At 45.4% G+C, this 19,498-nt stretch overlaps 3 protein-coding genes across 3 annotated transcripts; all 3 read left to right on the forward strand.

Annotated features, from left to right (window-relative positions):
• Positions 1-336: 336 nt before the first annotated feature.
• Positions 337-12,309, forward strand: LOC135597406 (uncharacterized). The gene is made up of 12 exons (XM_065090318.1): positions 337-742; positions 819-1,038; positions 1,520-1,720; positions 1,833-1,903; positions 2,022-2,184; positions 8,864-9,457; positions 9,753-10,133; positions 10,271-10,346; positions 10,434-10,497; positions 10,586-10,721; positions 11,872-11,985; positions 12,067-12,309. Exons 1-12 carry the CDS (start codon positions 405-407, stop codon positions 12,130-12,132), a joined length of 2,424 nt encoding a protein of 807 aa, XP_064946390.1. The 5' UTR covers positions 337-404; the 3' UTR covers positions 12,133-12,309.
• Positions 12,310-13,746: 1,437 nt separating this feature from the next.
• LOC135596473 (uncharacterized) lies at positions 13,747-14,214 on the forward strand. The gene has a single exon (XM_065088517.1). It carries the CDS (start codon positions 13,747-13,749, stop codon positions 14,212-14,214), a length of 468 nt encoding a protein of 155 aa, XP_064944589.1.
• Positions 14,215-14,349: 135 nt separating this feature from the next.
• On the forward strand, positions 14,350-15,285 carry LOC135596474 (uncharacterized). The gene has a single exon (XM_065088518.1). The coding sequence runs from the start codon at positions 14,350-14,352 to the stop codon at positions 15,283-15,285; it is 936 nt and encodes a 311-aa protein (XP_064944590.1).
• The last annotated feature ends 4,213 nt before the right edge of the window (positions 15,286-19,498 follow it).

The following is a 19,498-nucleotide window of genomic DNA, read 5'->3' on the forward strand; positions in this document are numbered from 1 at the left end:
GATCAAAATATCCCGATGGCAGTCCCCGATCATTTAATTTATTATTAACGAATAATACCCAAAACTTATTGGGATTTATTACTAAAATTTTCATATATATATATATATTATCTACTCAAATAATTGTTATATTCATAAAAAAATTATTGAATGATATTTAAAACATTTAATCATTGATAAATAGATCATACACACCACTGTTATATCGATATTATAGATGCTAAAAATAATTACAATTTTAAATATTATAGAGCATATTATGCAAAATTGTGGCATAAAAAAATAAAAAAAATCCCAACTTTTTCATTGCATTTTTGCCACCGCCACAAAAATTCCATCTTCCTCTCCCGAATCAGATCCAAACTGCCCATCTCGCCGTCCAATTCCACCTTCCGCCGTAGCAGATGGCAAGATCCTTGGCAACACCGTGGCGTCACCACCTTCACCCCATCCCGCCAATTTCTACGCTCCCGACCTCCCCCCGAACCGCCCGGTTCGCCATCTCCCGCACCCTTAAATCGGCCCCCTTCCCGTTAAACTCCGGTCCACATGTGCGCCACGTTCCTCTGAGTCGTCGTACTGGTCTCGGACGTCCCATCGCCGCCTCTGACGCCGCCACCATGAACTTTCTCTCCCCTGCAGCCTCTGATGCTCTCCCGTTGCTCCAATACCCGCCGGCCCGGCGGGACGAGTCCGTCGTCGACGACTACCACGGCGTTCCCGTCGCTGATCCCTACCGATGGTTATCCCCACACCACCTCTTGCCTAAAAACCGAATCTTTTTCTTAAACATTGAATCTTTGGGGCCTCGGACGTAGGTTGGAGGATCCGGATGCGGAGGAGGTGAAGGAGTTCGTGGAGGGGCAGGTGGCGCTGACGGACTCGGTTCTGGCGAGGTGCGAGGAGAGAGAGAAGCTACGAGGGCAGATAACGGCGCTGTTTGATCATCCCCGGTATGATACGCCCTACAAGCGAGGTGGAAAGTATTTCTACTATCATAACACGGGCCTTCAGGCGCAGAGTGTTCTATATGTTCAGGTAGTTTTCGTTGCCTTTCGATGGCTGCCGAACCCCATCCAAATTGAATCTCGGTTGTCCAATGATTTTCCCCCCTTCTATATTTACTGTTGTGGTCGGGAAAGCATTGGGAAAACTAGAATAACAAAAGTTCATCATTTGTACTTGTAGATTGACTTTGAAGGGTGTTTAGTGAGTTCTCATCATTATTCTATTTTTGATACGGATTCCAGGTTTTGACCAAGATGCCTGTTGAATGGATCAGAGGGTCAAATTTCTTACTATTTTCGTGTCTTTTTTTCTATAATTTATAATAGAGTTGCCAATGTTGTGGAGTTGTTGGGACGGAGAATAATGATCGGTTTAAGCGTTGAATTTCGTACTTTGCTTTATTTTGATGAATTTGTTAGTTATTATTTTCTTGTGGAATCATTTGGATTTGATCAGTGCTTTCATGGGGATGGTTTTGTATTATGACTTTGAACTCGTTGCTTTGCTGCAGAAAGACTTGGATGGAGAGGCAGAGGTTCTCTTGGATCCTAACAAACTTAGCGAGGATGGTACAGTGGCTCTCTCGATGGCTTCTGTTAGCAAGGATGGGCAGTTTTTCGCTTATGGGCTTAGTGCAAGTGGAAGTGATTGGGTTACGATCAAGGTGATGAGGGTTGATGGCAAGACAACAGAGCCTGACACCATATCATGGGTGAGATTGTTTTTCCCTTGCACATTATGAACTTCTTTCTCTCTTTAAACACTGCTTTCTCTGATTTGGTTTAAAGAGCTTAAAACCAATTCATTCATTTTTTTCATTGCAGGTAAAGTTCTCATCAATTATCTGGACCCTTGATGGAAAAGGTTTCTTCTATGGTCGGTATCCGGCTCCCAAGTAAGTGTGGCAGAATCCCTTATTATCATCATGTTATTATCATTTGTTAAAGAAGAAAATGCTCTTGTGGCGACAGTCCTATTGGTTGTTAATTGTGTTTGTTGCTGATGATACATAGAGAAGGGGTTGAATTGGATGCTGGGACGGAGACAAATATCAATCTGAATCATGAGCTCTACTATCATTTCTTAGGCACTGATCAGTCAGAGGATATATTATGCTGGAGGGATCCGGAGCATCCAAAGTATATCTTTGATAGTTATGTCACTAATGATGGCAAGGTAACATGGTGCATTATCGTAAATTGTGAAGTTGTACTCCTCCATTAGGTATTAGTGATCTCTTCATTGTTGTAAAATTATTGCATATGATAATCAATCCTTGCTTCAGTTTTACTTGTTTTACTTGCATTCTTTGCCACCATTTTAGTTTTGGTTCCTACTTTGCAATTAATTTTTCGTCAATACTATTAACACGAATATATGTGTTATATTTGTCGAAATACCATCTTTTGGTCTATATCATCTTGTCTAGTTTGCTTATCTTGAACTCTAGATCTTTTACATTCGTCGTACCATCTTTAAAGCTATTGTTGGATGCTGTTGAAGTTTCTAGTTAGATTTACCTATCCAATGACCACTGTAATCCCAGGATTAATTGGTGTATCCATTGACCACTGTTGAAATACATGGATCGGCGATGCCCCTTTCTGACCAACAGAATCCAGTTCGGGGATGATGATAATGTGATATTATTTAGTGGTCTTGGGAATGGATATCACCATGCCCTTTTCTCCTCCCATCTAGTTCACGGTTTCCTTAACTGGTGTTCTCTGAAGTAAATTGTTTCCTTGACTGGATCGATGAGACAAGGAGAACATTGGATTAAGAAGTTCTAAGATATAGCCAACATCGAAACCCAGCAACTCTAGCAATCCAATGCAATATTGTTAAAAAGGAAACCTACCTCATTTTGTCTATAGGCAGTGTGAGAAGAACAAAATCGGATGCAAAGTAGTATCTAGCTTAAAACAATAAAGCCAAAAATAAAAAATAACTGAAAACAATAACAGTAAGATTTAACATGTTAGAACCATTGATTACTTGAGGGGAACAACTATGGGTCGACTAGAATGAACTCACTATAAGCAAAAGGGAGTATCCTCAGTCTCTAGTACAAAGAGAAACACGAAACGGAGGAAGAGAAACTCATAAATGAAAACCAAGGAGAAAATAATTCTTTCTTTTTTTCTTTCTCTCTTTTTATTCATCTCTGTCTTCTCTCTTTAGTTTTTCACTCCTATGCAGGATGACTTGAGCATTTGACTTTTGCAGTGCACCTGCACACCACCTTTGCAACAATCGGTGCCTTACATAGGCATCAAAGTGCTTGCAGATGCCTGCACACCTTGCATGGGAGGTTGCAACCACCCATGCCCACCTGTGTCGGAGGTTGCAACCATCCAAGTGTGCCTTGCGTGGGAGGCTGCAACAACCCACGTCATGGGGCTTGGTCATGTTGACCAAGTCCTCCCTTTTTTTTGAGGATCTATTCCATATGAACTTGTTAGTGTTGATTGGATTTATCATAATATCTGCTAGGTTGTCCATTGTGTCGAACTTCTGTATATCCATGGTACCATCTTCGGTTACTTTTCAAACGACGTGATATTAGACTCCTATGTGCTTTGAATTGGAACGAAAGCTTGGATTCCTTGTGATATGAAAGGCACTATAAATGTCACAATATAAAAGAATATTCCCTGGTTATGCCTGAATTCCTTCATTAACCTTGTAATCTAAATTCTCTCCTTTCAAGATTTTATAGTTGCCATGTACTATACTTTTGTAGTAGATAAAACTATGATAGTTTGTATCTTGGAAACCCAATGCACTGCTCCATTGCAAAGGTAAACATAGCCTAAAGTGGATTTTCTTTTGTCAACGTCGCTTATAAATTCAAAATTAACATACCCTTTGATAGTATAATTTGATTCTCCATAACATAATGTAGCATACATCTGAGGTCCCTCCGGTATATTTTATAATTCTTTGAACTGTATTCCAATACTCTTTACTAAGGTTTGTCATAAACTGACTGATCGTCTGACTGATCGTACCAACTACTTTTGCAATATTTGGTCTAGTATATGTGTCACGATCCGAACCTGATGTGCTAATTGGCCTATCATATTCGTTAAACCCAAACCATTGGCTAAAATTCTTAAGTTAAAGTTGACAGTAGTGCATCTATCAGACTCTTATAAGCTAATTTTAATCTTGCTCACTTCCGATGTAGGAGTAATCGGGGTGTTACAATCTCTCCCATTCAAGGGCTTAACATTCTTGTCAAGGGCCAGCATAGCTTAGATCAAACAATAGCATAATGCATGTGAGTCATAGCCTAATGGTGGCTCTATGCTATAACGAGTCCTCTGACTTCATCCACGAGTAACTTTTTCGTACTCGAGCTTCTCACCATGCTCCAATACTAGGTCGGCTCTGATACCATTTGTCACGATTTAGGATCGATGGGCTAATTGGCCCATCACTTTGTTGAACTCAAACCATTGGTCAAAATGAAAGTTGAAGTTGACAATAGAATACTCATCAGACCCTTATAAGGCCTTCTCCATTTTTGATGTGGGACTAATCAGAGTGTTACAATATATCATAGCAAACATTAAGCTTCTCACAATAGATAATACAACAGATGTTATGACAAAGCCAATCAAACATTGACTAGTCTATATGGAGCAAATCCTCTTATGGCCTGGTGGAAATGTAAGCAGTATGACTCGACAAGCAAAGATATAGGATTTTATTTTATTATTTTAAGTGAGAGATTGTGAAGTATTAAAATAATAAAAAAGGAGGACTTAGTTAAACGTGGGTGGTTGTTGCTAGTCATAGGTACCCTGTAAGCCAATTACGTGAGTGATGACATGTGTGACTTGACACGTAGTCTTTTTGCTTATTATTATTATTATTTAAAATTTTATCACTTTATATTATCTGTTGCATGAATATATTGTGATGTTCATGGATCTGTGCAATAAGAATCAGATCGTGATGAAATTACGATAATGAGACCGATTCGCCTTTAAACATAGATTTTAAATAATTCCGGTCATAGGTTACTCGAGAGAAACATTGAGATAACCGGACAGATTGGTGTGTTGTATACTCGTCCATATGATGGATGTAGCTGGTCTCATAGCTGCTTGTGTTGGGACACTAAGGATATAATGTAGGTGCTCATTAGGGAATGAGTTCACTGATTGATCCACTCACGGAACGTTGGATGGTTGATGATGCCTTATTTTCAGACAGCGATTCTGTCGTCTCAGTGGTGTATCTGGTTCTTAGACTTGAGACACCAATGATGTCTTGTATGAGTACTCCACTCTTTGATACTGGACTTATAAGTCTGGAGGTTCTAGATCTAGTACAGTCGATCATCGGGAGTCGTAGCCAACCTTACGAGGGCTATTGAGTGTCGATAAAGGAGCATATGCTCTCGGAGTCATGAGAGGAATATCATATATGTTCTTGCTCAGATAAATCCTTGGCCAGGGTCATTCGGATTGAGAGAGAGAGAGAGAGTTCTCTAGGAGAATTCGATTAGAGTGAGACTCGAGTAGAAACTGTATGGGCTTGACAGTACCATGCATAGTATACGGTCTCTGGGGTATTAGATGGATGAGGGACTATAGATACACGGTAACCGAGGACAGATAGGTCCAAAGGATTGGATTCCCCTTTATCGTCTGAGGACTACGCGTAGTGGCCTAGTACGTCCGTAGTCGATGAGTCGAGTGAATTATTATGGAGATAATAATTCACTGAGCCAGAAGGAGTTCTGACAAGTATGACTCACGGCCAGCTCGATATTGGACCTAGAGGGTCACACACATATAACAAATATTGCGACGAGTAGAGGTTCAAATATGAGATATCCGCTAGAGCCCCTATCTTATTGGATATCTAATAAGCTCATGAATTATTGGATCCTATGGATGAGATCTAATAAGAGTTAATAAGAGATTATGTGGTAGAGACCCACTAATCAATGAGGCTTAGGTAGTTGGATGAAGATCAAGTATCCAATATGGTAGGATCCATTAGGGTTAAGTTGATATGGGGCTTTTATAAATAGGAGGGAACCAAAGGCCTATAGGCTAAAGGTTCTTTTTGGCTGCCTCCTCCTATTCTCTCCTCGCCCTCTCTTCCTCATACTGCAGCCCCTATTTGGGGCGCGTGGACAACAAGAAGGGGCAGCCCCTTCTTGATTGCGTGGTGTGCGCGACGAAGAGTTTTGGGAGCGATTTGAGAAGTGTCTTCGTAGACCCTGTTGTGTGGATCACCGCTAGAGAGGAGGATAGTTGACCTCCTTCATCATCTCCCACATATCTGTAGGTTTTCAGGGATATACGATCTCCCTAGGTAATTCTTTTACGTGCAGTTTTTCAGTTTCGCGGGTTTTTGCGCACCAACTTTTGCACGACGATGAAACCTTCTTTTCTGCGAGAATTCTGGGATTTTGTTTTTTTGTTCTTCCGCCACGCATGTCATGTCGTCCTAGATTTCCCAACAGTTGCAACCACTTACGTAATGTTGTGCTTAAACGTTTGTAACCTCCTGTGCGAGGTTACGCTCGGATGGTTGCAACCTCCCATGCAAAGCGCTCTCGGATGGTTGCAAACTCTTGTGCAAGGTGCGCTTGGGTGGTTGCAATCTCCTTCATGAGATGCACATGTAGGTGGTTTCTGCAACCGCTTTGATGCCTATATAAGGCATAGTTGGTGCAAAGGTGGTGTGTAGGTGTAGTGCAAAAATTAAGTGAAGTAATCTAAAGAGGAGGAATTGTTTTCTTCTTGGTTTGGTTCCTTGGTTTTTTATTTGTGAATTTCTCTTCCTTAGTTTGTCTTATTACTAGATGGAAGATGTCGTGTTTCCTTGTATTAGAAAGAAGGTTATACTCCAATTTGCTTATAGTAAATTCCTTCTAGGATATTTACCGTGTTGTATCTTATTGTCTTAGTTAATGAGAATAAATGAAATTAATTATAAACTTGAGTTCTAGATACAATCCCTAGAAACTAAAAGTTTTTAAATTAAGACTAAAATTGAATATACGAGATACAATTTTAGTAATATTAGGAATAGATATGATGATATAGTTAAGCTGGATGGGCAAGATGTTTCTTTAACTAAAAGATTTACTTATCTTAGATTTAATTATACAACAAAATAAGGAGATTAATGAAGATATTATTCGTAGAGTAGAAACAAGATGGTTAAAATGGCGAGGGTCGTTATAAGTCTTGTGTGATCGTCAGATATATTTATGAATAAAATAAAATTTTTATAAGATAATTGTTAAATCAATAATGTTTTACGGATCTATGTCTTATACGGTTAAGAAACAATATATATAAAAAGTTTCTATTGCTGAGACGAGAATGTTGAGGTGGATGTATGGAGTGATTTGGAAGGATAGGAAAAGAAATGCTTTTATTTGTAAACAATTAGGTATCATTTCGATAGTGTATAAAATGAGAGAGAACTGCTTAAGATAGTATGAATATGAGCTCCGGAAACCTATAAATACTGTAGTTAGAAGAGTTGAAACGACTATTATTAGTTGAATGAGGAGAGGTAAAGGAAGATACTTTAATAAAAATTATAAATAAAGTTTTAAATGCTATTAATTTAACTAAACATATGATTTTTTTTGGATCCTAATGATGGTAAAAGATCTATGTTGTTGATCCTAAATAGTTGGGATTTACAGCTTTGTTGTTTTACCATATTAACTCTTAGTATCATTGTCTTTAGTTATTTTTTATTAACGATTTTATTGTTTTAAGCTAGGTACTGCTTGTCCGCATTTGGTTTTATTTGTCTAACAGGCAATTAGTATGCTTGTCTGCATTCGATCATTTAGTAGTCAAAGTGTCGAACACAAACCTGCACGTAGTGTTAAAATTACAAGCACTGATCCTCCTAGACTCTACCTAGGCAGTTGCCTCATCCGTGGAGTTAGCTCTTATCTTTATCTGAACTTTTCATCTTTTTTGCATATTTTTATATTTTCTTGACCTTTTTTTTTTTCCTTTCCTGCTGCCACAGGGAATAGTGTCTGCTTAGGCAGTTAATACATTTGCCTCCAACCTATTCCCCATCTTTACTTCGTAAACTGGTTAGAGATTAGTTTCAAAAACAGCAAAACATATATTTGCAATATTACTGTATGATGAATATAATACTAAAGAAAGGGAACAGCTGAAGATGTCATCTGCTTTACTTGGTTGAGAACAAAAGCCATAACTTTATTTGAACAGATGATTTATGAAGTTATTAATAGAGAGGTAAATTGAATGCTAATCTTGTCACCTAAGCATAAGGCTTATCTGATACATGCAATTAGTTTTTATGGCTAACTGGATTTAATCTGAATAATGTTTGTTAACTTTTGCTAAAGGTGACTCATCTTGGAACTTGAGTAGAAAAACTAATATTGCATAATTATGTTATGATCAAGTTTGAATAAAGTAATTGATCTTACTAGAACTCATGCATTCGTGAATTAAACCTCGAATAGGTTTTCATGCAAACTGTGCCTCCGGAGCTACGTTCAGACCATTATTGTTAATTGATTTTCTAAATATCCACCATACTTTATTCTCATTGTTTTTATGGCTTGAAGTTCTAGTCAGTGTCAATACAGTATTGATGTGGGGGTTCATGTACCGTGGTTGCACTGGTTTTTTGTAGCTTTGCCTATCGCTCATCCTAAGTGCTGATTTGTCGTGATCAGCATGTGATGTGGCAGCTCATAATTCACAAGCCCTCTTGCTGCTTAATTGTGTCCTTGATTGCTTCATCATGAACAGTTTATGCAAATTATTCTGTTGCATCGGTTTTTTGAGCTGATTGGGTTTGTAATTTTCTGCAGTATGTTCTTTTGTATATTGAAGAAGGCTGTGATCCTGTCAATAAGTTGTATTACTGTGACCTGTCCTCACTTTCTAATGGGCTTGAAGGTTTTAAAGGGAGCAATGGAATGCTTCCTTTTGTCAAACTTGTGGATACCTTTGAAGCATGCTATAGTTTGGTGGCAAATGATGATGGTGAGTTTACCTTGTTGACAAACAAAGAAGCTCCAAGGTATAAGTTAGTAAGGGTAGACCTTAAGAAGCCAGCATTGTGGAGTGACATTCTGCCAGAGGATGAAAAGGATGTGTTAGAATCAGCTTATGCTGTCAACAGTAACCAGATTTTGGTGTGCTATCTTAGTGATGTCAAGCATGTTCTGCAGATAAGGGACTTGAAAACAGGAAACTTGCTACATCCTTTACCATTAGATGTTGGTAGTGTCTCTGGGATTTCTGGCAGGCGTGAAGACAGTGAGATTTTCATTAGCTTCACTAGCTTCCTCACTCCAGGGATCATCTACAGGTGCAACTTAGCATCTGAAGTTCCAGAAATGAAGATTTTTCGAGAAATTTCTGTTCCTGGGTTTGATCGCACAGATTTTGAGGTTAAACAGGTAACTTTACATTTTATTTAACTTTACATTGAAGTTCTTGTGATCAACATATTTGACAACTGCTTTTAAGGTGAAAGCTAAGATTTATTTATTATTTGATGATAAATTTTGTGAAGAAAATAGCTAGGTCTTGTATCCAGGAACTAGGCAACTTTGAATAGATTTTTATTATCTTCATAAAAAGAAGTCCTCCAAATATCTCACAGAGTGCATTTAGTTTTTGGTAATCCATGAGATTAAAGGATAAATTCATAGTGCTGGATAATCAGTTCCTTTAATTTATTTTGTTTCTCAGGTTTTTGTTTCTAGCAAGGATGGCACCAAGATACCCATGTTTATCGTGTCAAAGAAGAATATTGAACTTAATGGATCAAATCCAGTTTTACTGTATGGCTATGGAGGCTTTAACATTAGCCTTCCACCTTCATTTAGTGTGGCTCGTCTTGTTCTAGCGAGGAACTTGGGATGCATCTTCTGTATAGCCAATATTCGTGGTGGTGGTGAATATGGAGAAGACTGGCATAAAGCGGGATCACTTTCCAAGAAACAAAATTGTTTTGATGATTTTATTTCTGCTGCTGAGTTCCTTGTTTCAAATGGTTATACCAAACCTGAACGTCTATGTATTGAGGGTGGAAGCAATGGCGGACTTCTTGTTGCAGCTTGCATGAATCAGGTAACACTAATTTAATATCTAAATTTATATCTGCAAGCTTCTTGTCAAGATTGTTAGAATATCGTTAGAATTTTTTGTTCTTATCTTGCATGGTTTATTATCTTTTACAAGTATTGACTTGAAAGTTGTAATGGCAGCGTCCGGACCTTTTCGGGTGTGTTCTTGCTCATGTTGGTGTTATGGACATGCTCCGGTTCCACAAATTCACTATTGGTTAATCCAATGCTCTGCAACTGCTTGGTAGTATCGGGTATCTTGTTGGTTTCTTGACTGATAAATCTTTGTTATTTTGTTATTCAGGTCATGCTTGGACTTCTGACTATGGCTGTTCAGACAATGAGGAAGAGTTCCATTGGCTTATCAAGTACGAAACCAACATTTTCTTCTTCTATTAGTCTTGAATGATGTAGGAGTCACAATGGTGCCTGACCAATCTATTGGCTTGTTCTCAGATACTCCCCGCTACACAATGTAAAAAGACCAAGGGAAAAAAGCTCCGACCAATCTTGTCAGTACCCATCAACCATGCTTTTGACTGCTGATCATGATGATCGTGTGGTGCCTTTACACTCATTGAAATTACTGGCAGTAAGTTTTCCATTTATCCAACTCAAAGTAGTTCAGAGTTCAGACTATGCAGTTTGTTGCTTCCTTAAATAGCAGTTTTTTTTGCAGTATCAAATGTCTACTATCTTATGTACTTGTTTTTCCAGCTATATGTTCTAAATATGTCAGAGTGCATTTAACAATAAGAGCTTATCTTATACAGTATATACTTCATTTCAAGATAATTTGTTTGATTGCTTACATCTTTCTGATTTGATTTTTGGTGCACTTAAGCAACAAGAAACAGGATTGTCTTGCAAAGCTATATACATTGAACTAACAACAAATTAAAAAAAAAAGATTTTATGATCAATTATACAAAATAAAAAAAAAATGTGCAGATCATATTAAAAACCTCCAGATTCCTAAAAGAGATGCTAAAATTGTGACAGACCTACCAGTTTTTTCTCATTTTTTTGATTTTTGTTAACTCTAGAAATTCAATTATCTAGTTTTTCCTTTATATTTGCTCACAGTCAGGTCTTAACTGCCTCTTAGTCATGTCTTGGATGGTTGCTGTGCTCTCCACCATAATTCAATTACTGTTGTTTTATTTTTTTCCCAAGTGTACTCGTTTGTGTGTCTGGCAATCTGAAAGCTTGTGAAGAACACTAAAGAAGCTTTTATATTGGTGCGAGAAGTTGAGTTCTGGAATCCTATATTTAATAGATGTAGCCTTATAGTGAGTCTGTAAATGAAGGGACATATGACTTGTGCTATATGATGCATGAATCTTAAAGTCGAGTTAGTATGTTATGTTCTCTGCTCCAGTTCTTCTCCATCTAGCTACAAGCCAGATTTCATAAAGACTGCTTAGTTTGGAATTCTAAACCAATGGGACAATCCAGTCTTTGGGGGAACACAAGGCTTCCCCGGGATACAACCTTATCCCGACAATTAAAGAGAACACCAGGCTCCCTCACCAATGTAAGGTCCGGGATACAACTTCTCCCAACAATTAAAGAGTAAACATGCATGTTTCAATAGATCGATGAAGCAAAGGATGCATTGTCCCAAACAGATTGCAAATAGTTCTTTTTAGCCCTTGAAGCTGCACTAGTAATTTTTTTCAATATGTAAATTTTAGTTGGTATTATTTTGTGGTGATTAATCTTTTTTGCTTCATTAACAGACTATGCAATATGTCCTATGCTCCAGTGTTGTGAACAGTCCACAGACAAACCCGATAATTGCCCGCATCGACCGTAAGTCAGGACATGGAGCTGGCCGGCCTACTCAGAAAATGGTATCATTCTCCTGCCTTCACTATTTCTTCAACTTATCGATCATATGCTAAGGGGTAGATTTCTTCATGCCATGTCTATAGATCGATGAAGCTGCTGATCGCTATAGCTTCATGGCAAAGGTGCTAGGGGCCACATGGACCGACTAAAGTTATCGTTCTGTCGGTGTCGATGATGTCATTCTTTACGTACATGATTAATATTCCAAATTCAATTCTCATTTTTAAGAGTCCATTTCATTTCCTTATCGATGTGTTGATGAATGGATACAATTATCTCCTCTTGTATTCTCTCCTTTTAATTCAAACTATTTCCATATTACTGCAGATCCACTGAAAGCTGCTATTTTAGATTTTCTTCAAATATAATTAGAAATGTGAGGAAACAAAATCTTTTTTGTTTGCTTCAAGCTTTTGCTCATATGACTTTTGAATCTTATAACCGATAAGGGTAATAATGGTGACACGACGCGCCATGACGTCAGCCACGTCTGGATGAGCATTAACGTCGACTTGATGTGCGCCAACGTCAATCGCTCCCGGGCGACCTCATCGTTTGACCCCACACGCCCAGCCGAGGCAGAGGAAGGCGTCGACCGAAGCTCGCCCATACCCTGCGGCGGTTCGGTCCTCCATGCAACATCAACGACAATGTCAGACGCCATCAAAGGTACGGTCATGCCCCGGCAGGTAGGCATATCAGGTAACACTAAACTTGCCTATAAATACCCTCGGGTTCTAAACAAAAAGAAAAGAAAAAAAGACAGAGGCACTTCTTCATTCGAAACCCCCTCCACACCCACTGACTTGATCGTCGGAGGGGTCGGGTCGAGCTTCCGACCCGACCTGTGTGCAGGTGAAAGACCAGCGTCGCCTCTACCCGGCACTGCGGCGAAGTTTTCCTCCTGGCCTGACGCGACGTCCCGACCAGACCGCCGCAATCGGCCACCAGGAGACCTCGAGGGATGCCGCGCAAGATCACCGTCATTCGGACCCCCGAACAAGCCGCGTTGGCCCCGAGGCCACGGCTAAAAAAGTTGTTTACACCAACAGATTGGCGCTAGAGGAAGGGTCGTCCGAATGTCGAGCGATCAGCAGACCCACTCTGACGAACCCGCAGCTGTCGGGTTGCGCCCGATCAGCACCCTAAAGGAACACCCCCCACGTGATGAACCCCGAGATGAGCGTCCCGCCACAACATCGGAGCGCTACTAGCGGCTATTCAACGACCCGGGTTTGTCGCCACCCAACGGCGCCCCCGCCGGCCCGCCGTCTGTATCGCCCGAAGCCTTTCATGACCTCGCTCATCAAGTCCGAGCTTTGACGGGTGTGGTCCAAACTATCATCCCGCTCGTCTCCCATCAGACGCCCCCACATATGACCCAGCCTTTGCAACATCAGGAGCCCTGCGCCCGGATTCGCGCACCACTTCCCGAGCTCCCCACTTCGCCCCGGAATCAGTTGGCCCGACCCGGAAACCAAGGAACGACGGATCCAACGACTCGCCCGGTGCCTGAGGCGTTGTCTGTGGATTCAACAGATGCCCTACGAGCCCAGCTGCGCCTTGTTAGCCAACGACTCGACGAAGTGCAGCAAGAGGTTCACAGGTCAAAGGGAGAGCTCGGGGCGGATAGACACCAAGGGTCCTCGTTCACACCCGAAATACAAGATCAAGCGATCCCACCGCACTTCCGGCTCCCTTCGTTGGACGCCTATGACGGCGCCACTGACCCAGCGGACCATGTAGCCGCTTTTCGCGCTTAGATGGCGTTATATGGGACTTCTAACGCCTTGATGTGCAGGGCATTCCCGACGACCCTGAGGGGGCCGGCCCGCGCATGGTACAGCTGCCTAAAGACCGGGACCATCACCTCCTTTGACCAACTCGCCAGGGACTTCGAGCTCAACTTCCTGGCCTATGCCCGACCAAAGCCGTCCTTGGCGTTACTCCTCGGACTCAACCAAAGGGAGGACGAGCCTCTCTCCCATTTCGTAAACCGCTTTACAACGCAAATTCGGGGGCTATCGGACGCTCACCCCTCTCTGTTGATGCAGGCGTTCATGATAGGCCTGCGGCCTTTCAGGTTCTTTTGGTCCCTCGTAGAGCGACCCCCCACGGTGGTGCCCGAGATGCTGCAGCGGGCAAGCCAGTTCGTTGCCGCAGAAACATGGATGGCCGGGAGGCGTGAAGAGCACAAGAAGGTCAGGTCGGAGCAGTCTCGACAGCAATAGCCCGCCGCATCCCGGCGTAGGTTGGACCGATCTGACCCGCCGACGCCAAGGCCCCCTCTCCCCGCCTTGAACTCGTCCCGGACGGAAATATTTCTCCACATAAGAGAGAGGGGACTACTCAAGGACCCCCACCCGATGAGGAGCCCGCATGAACTTGCGGACCGGTCAAAATACTGTCGTTTCCATCGACAACATGGGCACGACACTGAGCAGTGTCGTGAATTAAAGAGACAGATCGAGGAGCTCATTCGCAGAGGGCATCTCGGCCAGTACCTTCGGCCAGACAAGGAACCTTCGCCACGCCCGGAGGGTCCCATCGAGCAACACATCGACGTAATAGCTGGCGGCCCTGCATCTGGCGGAGGCTCCATGACGGGAAGAAAGGCATACGCCAGAGCCGCCCCGACTGAAGCTCCTAGGCACGGGCCCGAGCCCGAGATCACTTTCCCGACCGGAGCATCCGAACAGCCCGAGCACAATGACGCACTCGTGATATCGGTCAGGATCGCCAACGCGCAAGTAAGAAGGATCATGGTCGATACCGGGAGCTCGGCCGACATACTTTACTTCGATGCCTTCCAGAAGCTCGGCTTGGCTAGGGAGAGTGTGAGGCCGATGTACTCGGCGCTCACCGGATTCACCGGAGATTCAATCTCGCCACTAGGGTCTATCACTCTGCCCTTAACCTTAGGGGCCCCGCCAAGGTCGAAGACGGTAATGACCACTTTTCTAGTGGTCGACCTCCCCGCTGCGTACAAGGCCATCCTCGGTCGATCGACCCTCAACAAGGTCAGAGCCGTCGTCTCAACTTACTACCAAACTATTAAATTCCCGACTCACGCCGGGGTCGGGGAAGTCACGGGAAGCCCCCGAGAATCCAGGCGTTGCTACTTGACCGTCGTCTCGTTAAACAAGAGAACAAGGATCGAACCACCGCTGGAGGATCCTCGGGAGATGAAGAGACCGACCCCCCATCCCGAGCCGAGGGAATCCACCATCGACTTGCCACTGCTAGAAGATCGGCCAGATCAGACGGTCAAAATCGAGTTGGAGCTGCCCGAGCGGGAATGAAAGTAGCTCGTCGGTCTCCTACAGGAAAATGCCGACGTCTTCGCCCGGTCGCCATCTGACATGACGGGTGTCGACCCGGAGGTCGCACAACATCACCTCAGCATCTCGCCCGACGCTCGCCCGGTGAAGCAAAAGCCTAGGCGTCAGGCCCCTGATCGGCAACTTGCCATACGAGAAGAAGTGGACCGACTTTTAGCGGCAGGCTTCATAGAAGAAGCTAGATACCCGCGATGGCTATCCAATGTAGTCCTCGTAAGGAAACCCAATGGAAACTGGAGGATGTGCGTTGACTACACTAGCCTCAACAATGCATGCCCTAAAGATTGCTACCCCCTCCCAAAGATCGACCAGTTGGTAGACGCCACAGCCGGACACGCCCGCCTCTCATTTATGGATGCCTTCTCATGATACAACCAGATCAGAATGGCGCTCGAAGACCAAGAGCACACGGCCTTCCTCACCGATCAAGGGGTATACTTTTATAAGGTCATGCCTTTCGGATTGAAGAACGCCGGGGCTACGTACCAAAGAACAGTGAACAAGATGTTCGCCCACCAGATCGAGCGAAACATGGAAGTTTACGTCGACGACATGATTGTGAAAAGCCAAGAGGCAAGGGCTCACCTTACCGACCTGGCCGAGACATTCGCCACGCTGCGCAAGTTCGGCATGCGCCTCAACCCCGTAAAGTGTGCCTTCGGCGTGACCTTGGGAAAGTTCCTCGGGTTTATCATACATGAAAGAGGAATTGACGCCAATCCAGAGAAGGTCCAAGCAGTCATCAACATGCAGTCACCTCGGACGATCAAAGACCTACAACGCCTTAACGGGAGGCTCGTCGCCATGTCTCGCTTCCTTGCCCGAGCGGGTGATCGCTGCCTCCCCTTCTTCAGGGCGCTGAAGAACCCGAAGAATTTTCAGTCGACGGCGGAATGCGAGGAAGCCTTCAAACAAATAAAGCGACACCTGGCCAGCCTCCCCTGACTCGCCTCGGTTTCTCCCGGGGAGAAGCTAGGCCTCTACCTGGCTGCCTCTCAGCACGCAGTCAGTTCCGTTCTGATCAAAGAAAACTCCGGCGACCAGCTTCTGATCTACTATGTCAGCCACGTTCTGAGCGGGCCTGAGGAACATTACCCACCGATTTAGAAACTCGCACTCGCTCTTGTGCTGTCAGCCCGGAAGTTACGTCCCTATTTCCAGGCTCACCCGGTGGAAGTCATCACCGACCAACCACTTCGGCAGGTCTTGTCTAAATTTGATGTTGCAGGATGGCTTCTCAAATGGGCGGTCGAGCTCGGTGAGCATGACATACGATACGTGCCCAGGACCACCATCAAAGCCCAGTCCATGGCCGACTTCATCGCAGAGTTAACCTAGGTCGCGAATGTAGATCTCGAGCAACCTCCTGAAGCATGGGTCCTACACGTGGATGGGTCGGCCAACTCAAAGGGCGCCGGCGCAGGGCTGGTGCTATTAGCTCCCGACGGACGCTCGTTCGAGCGTTCCCTCCGCTTCGGGTTCCAAGCCACTAACAACGAGGCGGAATACGAGGCACTCCTAGTAGGACTCCGGTTGGCCCTCGAAATGCAAGTGGTCGCCATACACGTCCTCACCGACTCGCAGTTGGTAGCTGAGCAACTCAGTGGCGGATACGAGGCTCGGGACCCAACCATGGCGAAGTACCTAGCATAGGTAAAGAACCTGACCGCCAAGTTCCCTCATTTTACATTATCTAATATCCCAAGGGGAGAGAACGAGCGAGCCGACGCGCTAGCTAAGCTGGCGTCGAAGCCGGCTCCCGAAGCCCGTCCCGAGATCGAGGAGCTCCCTGCCCATGCCATCGAGATCGCAGTTGCGAACTCGGGCGGCGCACCAATCACATGGGTACAAGAGTTGCTACGCTTCAAGCGGGACGAGACTCTTCCCCCCGACGAGGCTACGGCTCGGCGCCTGCGCCGTACACATGCGTGGTATTCTGAGGTCGGCGGACGGCTCTACAAGCGATCCTTCACATACCCCCTCATACGGTGCTTGGAGCCCGACGAAGCTCGGACGGTTCTGGCTGAGGTCCACGAAGGGATCTGCGGGGAGCACATCGGCGGGCAAACCCTAGCACACAAAATACTTCGCCAGGGTTACTACTGGCCGACCATGTGCCGGGACGCGAAGGCCTACGTGCAGCGATGTAGTTCATGCCAAGAACACGCCCGCACGCCCCGGCAGCCCGCTGTCCCACTCACCCCCATCGATTGCGCATGGTCGTTCGCGCAGTGGGGTTTGGACCTGCTCGGACCTTTCCCACCAGCCTCGGGACAGCGGAAATACATTGTCGTGGGAGTTTATTACTTCACAAAGTGGGTCGAGGCCGAACCACTAGCGACGATCACGGAGTAGCAAATGGAAAAGTTTGTATGGAAGAGCCTGGTGACTCGGTTCGGCCTGCCCAAAACTATCGTTACAGACAATGGGCCACAGTTCGTCGGTAGAAGATTCCGGGAGTTCTGCGCGAGCCACGGAATCCAGCTGAGGTTCAGCTCGGTGGCTCACCCTCAGACGAATGGGCTGGCGGAAGTAACCAATCGATCCATTCTAGACGGGCTCAAAAGAAGAGTGTCTGCAACCCGATCGGCTTGGACAGACGAACTCCCGAGCGTCTTATGGTCGCTACGCACCACACCCAAAACCGCGACAGGAGAGTCCCCCTACAGCCTCGCGTTCGGAACCGAAGCTGTCCTACCGCCTGAGGTAGCTATTCCCACCCTTCGGGCAAGAAACTATGACGAGGAAGTCGCGAGCGAAGGACTTCGAGCCAGCCTCGACATGCTCGAGGAGCGACGTGCCGATGCACACTTGAAGGCCCTCTTTTACAAAAGAGCTGTCGCTCGGGTCTACAACCGGAAGGTACGGCCCCGACCAATTAAGTTAGACGACCTAGTCCTACGTAAGACCGAGATCAGCGACCCGACCCATGCGAGGGGGAAGATGGCCCCTAAATGGGAGGGACCTTATCAGGTCATCGAGGTAGTCCGACCGGGTACATACCAGCTCGCGACGATGGACGGTTCTTCTCTGCCGAGAACATGGAACGTCTAGAACCTTAAGAAGTTTTTCGTTTAAGGGAAAAAGTTTTTCCGTCTAAAGGAAGGAGTAGAAGACAAGCCAACACACGTGAGAAGAAAAATTTTCCTTTTATTTCAAAAAACCAACTTACAGAACTCGACCCCAACTTACAAAATCGGCTAGCGCCTTAAAAAACATAAAATACAGGACCCTCCTTTATTACAGGGGGGCGTCCAGGCGGTCGTCGAAGGGGACGTCCTCGGGCATGTCTACCCCCTGATCCTCGGGGTGGGGAGTGAAGGGGTCCTCCTCCACCTCAAGACCGGGGTGACGAGCGCGGAAACGGGACGTGGCGATTCGGTATCCATACTCAAAGGATACCCGCCCCGTCCGCGTTAGCCCGAGTTCGAACCCCTCGGACTTCTTGTACGCCTCAAGGAGCTCGTTATCCTTTATGGGTCGGAGACGGGCCTCCTCCGCCAGCGCTTCCGAGGCTGCCTTCGCTTCGGCCCTCACCTCCTCCAGCTTCTTGCTAAGGGCGCTCGCCTCCGTCTTCGACAGACGGAGCTTGGTCCGCTCTACCCTTATTGTTTTCTGGAGCTCATCGTTGGCTTTCTTGGATGCCTCGAGCTCCGACCTGAGGCGAACCGCCTCTGCCTCAGAATCCGCCGTGCGCTTCTCGGCGACCGCCACTGCCTCCGGACCAGCCCCGGCTCGGGCCTCCTCGACCTGGCGGTGGAGCTCGGCGTTGCGGCTAACGAGGCCCCCGATGACCCGGCCGGCGTCACGCACCCTGTCCATCAGGGCCGTCGCATAATGGAGGCCCTGCAAAAGGAAAGACAGGTTAGGAAGGTCGGCATCAGACAAACAAACCCAAACAGGAAAAGAGGAGAAGTACTTACCCAGGTCAAAGATTGGGCGGACTTGTTGAGCAGCACCTCCGAGGGCAGGACGTACAAATCCCGAGCCATGTCGGGATGAAGCGCGCCTCGGAGGACCGCTGCGGAGGGGTCCCCTCCGGCCCACACTCTGTCCCCCCGGGACAAGCCCCCCCAGCGGGCAACCAGGGGGTCGCTGGCCTCCCCGAGTGGGATCTTGCCCACCAGCCGTGTCAGGAACGGCTCCTCGTCCCCGGTTGGCAGTCGGCACAGGT

Source organism: Musa acuminata, chromosome BXJ1-11 (genome assembly GCF_036884655.1).
Source record: "Musa acuminata AAA Group cultivar baxijiao chromosome BXJ1-11, Cavendish_Baxijiao_AAA, whole genome shotgun sequence".
In the NCBI taxonomy this organism is placed as follows: Eukaryota; Viridiplantae; Streptophyta; class Magnoliopsida; order Zingiberales; family Musaceae; genus Musa; species Musa acuminata.

Bases quoted from the DNA above. Each gene is read 5' to 3' on its own strand.
- LOC135596474 (XM_065088518.1), top strand. From the start codon at position 14,350: ATGAGGAGCCCGCATGAACTTGCGGACCGGTCAAAATACTGTCGTTTC.
- LOC135596473 (XM_065088517.1), top strand. From the start codon at position 13,747: ATGGCGTTATATGGGACTTCTAACGCCTTGATGTGCAGGGCATTCCCG.
- LOC135597406 (XM_065090318.1), top strand. From the start codon at position 405: ATGGCAAGATCCTTGGCAACACCGTGGCGTCACCACCTTCACCCCATC. The intron at 1,721-1,832 runs GTGAGATTGTTT...TTTTCATTGCAG, and splicing joins AGCCTGACACCATATCATGG to GTAAAGTTCTCATCAATTAT. The intron at 1,904-2,021 runs GTAAGTGTGGCA...GATGATACATAG, and splicing joins GGTCGGTATCCGGCTCCCAA to AGAAGGGGTTGAATTGGATG.